At 38.7% G+C, this 1,374-nt stretch overlaps 1 protein-coding gene across 1 annotated transcript; it reads right to left on the minus strand.

The window, feature by feature from the left end:
* Positions 1 to 117: 117 nt before the first annotated feature.
* On the minus strand, positions 118 to 1,293 carry LOC108356970 (putative protein TPRXL; the record flags this gene model as incomplete). The annotated part of the gene is made up of 2 exons (XM_017608066.1): positions 118 to 170; positions 805 to 1,293. Coding segments are annotated over 2 exons (542 nt in total), but the record flags the coding sequence as incomplete, so codon positions are not given.
* Positions 1,294 to 1,374: the final 81 nt, after the last annotated feature.

Here is a 1,374-nt window from a genome sequence, read left to right on the forward strand (position 1 = left end):
TCTTCAATCTAACCACAAAATATCAAACTCAAAATAAGAATACGCTGCTGCCAAAATCGAAATAGTGCAATGAAAATTCGTTCGTTTTGCTTCAAATTTTTTGCTGAAAATTTTTCTCTAACCCTGACATTTTTGTGGCCCTGAGATTTGATCGGAATCTGAATCTGAATCTGAGGGTGAAAATTCCAATATTCGTATACAACTTTTTCGCATAATCACAACAGGCCTTTGAATTATTTGAGCTGACTATAGTTTTTGTACTTATATATGTATATTTTTAACAGTATAAAACGAAACAAAACAAACAGTGACCTTTTAAGCTCTCGGCGGGAGTTAAGTAAATAAAATTCCGAGATATTCGAATCAACGATTTATTAGATAGTGCGCTACATTAATGCTTTTTCGAATCAACTTCATGGCTATATCAAAACCAATGTGGAAAATAAAGAAAATAAATTTCCGATCTTTAGAATTAACGTACATACTATGTATGCGCAAGAATGTGAAAATTAACGAAAATTTTAGAACCATGAAATAAACAGTCAATGAATTATACACAAACACAAATGAAACACGCAATGCACAAATGTACATGAAAGCGATTATGATATGGAATGCGATTAATAAACATCGGGTGCATATATATAGTCTAAATATATAGCTCTGTACACACATGCTAAAAGAAATCAAGATGCTCATATGAATGCAGGAGCGCCAAGTGAAAGAAAATGAACTATGGAAAATAATTATTTTACAAAAAAAAAACTACAAAAACAAAAAAAACCAAACAGATATTGTACATACCTGTCTGTTTAACCGACAATGGCGAGCCATTCGATAACTGAATCAGCTTCGGTGATTTAGAATCACAAATCCTGCTGCCATTGAAGTTATTATTGGAACTGCTTGTAGTAGTGGTGGTTGCCTTGTAAGTTGCACCATAACACGCCGAGCCGCTATCAATGCCGCTACTGCTGTTGCTGCTGCTATCCATCGAAGCGCTATTGCTGCTGGTTGGTGTCGCGGCCTTGGTGGCGCTTCTGGCCGCTGGCACTGGTACCGGCACTGGAGTTATGGAACGCGATCTTGTGGAATGAGAATGGTTGGAAATCGAATCAGATCTGGTTCTTTCCGCATCCGAGCCATAATCTGAGATGGCCAAAGTTTTACTTGAAACATAGCTGATGGACTCAATGGTAGTCTCCCATTTTTGATATGTGTTGATGGTGTCGCTCTTTAGGGTGCGTTTGGCGGGGCGAATCGGTGAGTAGTGCAGCGATGTGGTTGAGGTGGCTGAGCCGAGTGGGGAAGATGCGCCCTGCGAGTTGCCCGAAGACGAAGAGAACGATGATGATTTGTGAATTTTATGTACGA

The sequence above is a fragment of the Rhagoletis zephyria genome, unplaced genomic scaffold (genome assembly GCF_001687245.7).
Source record: "Rhagoletis zephyria isolate East Lansing unplaced genomic scaffold, Rhagoletis_zephyria_1.1 Rzeph_scaffold_68281, whole genome shotgun sequence".
Taxonomy (NCBI): domain Eukaryota; kingdom Metazoa; phylum Arthropoda; class Insecta; order Diptera; family Tephritidae; genus Rhagoletis; species Rhagoletis zephyria.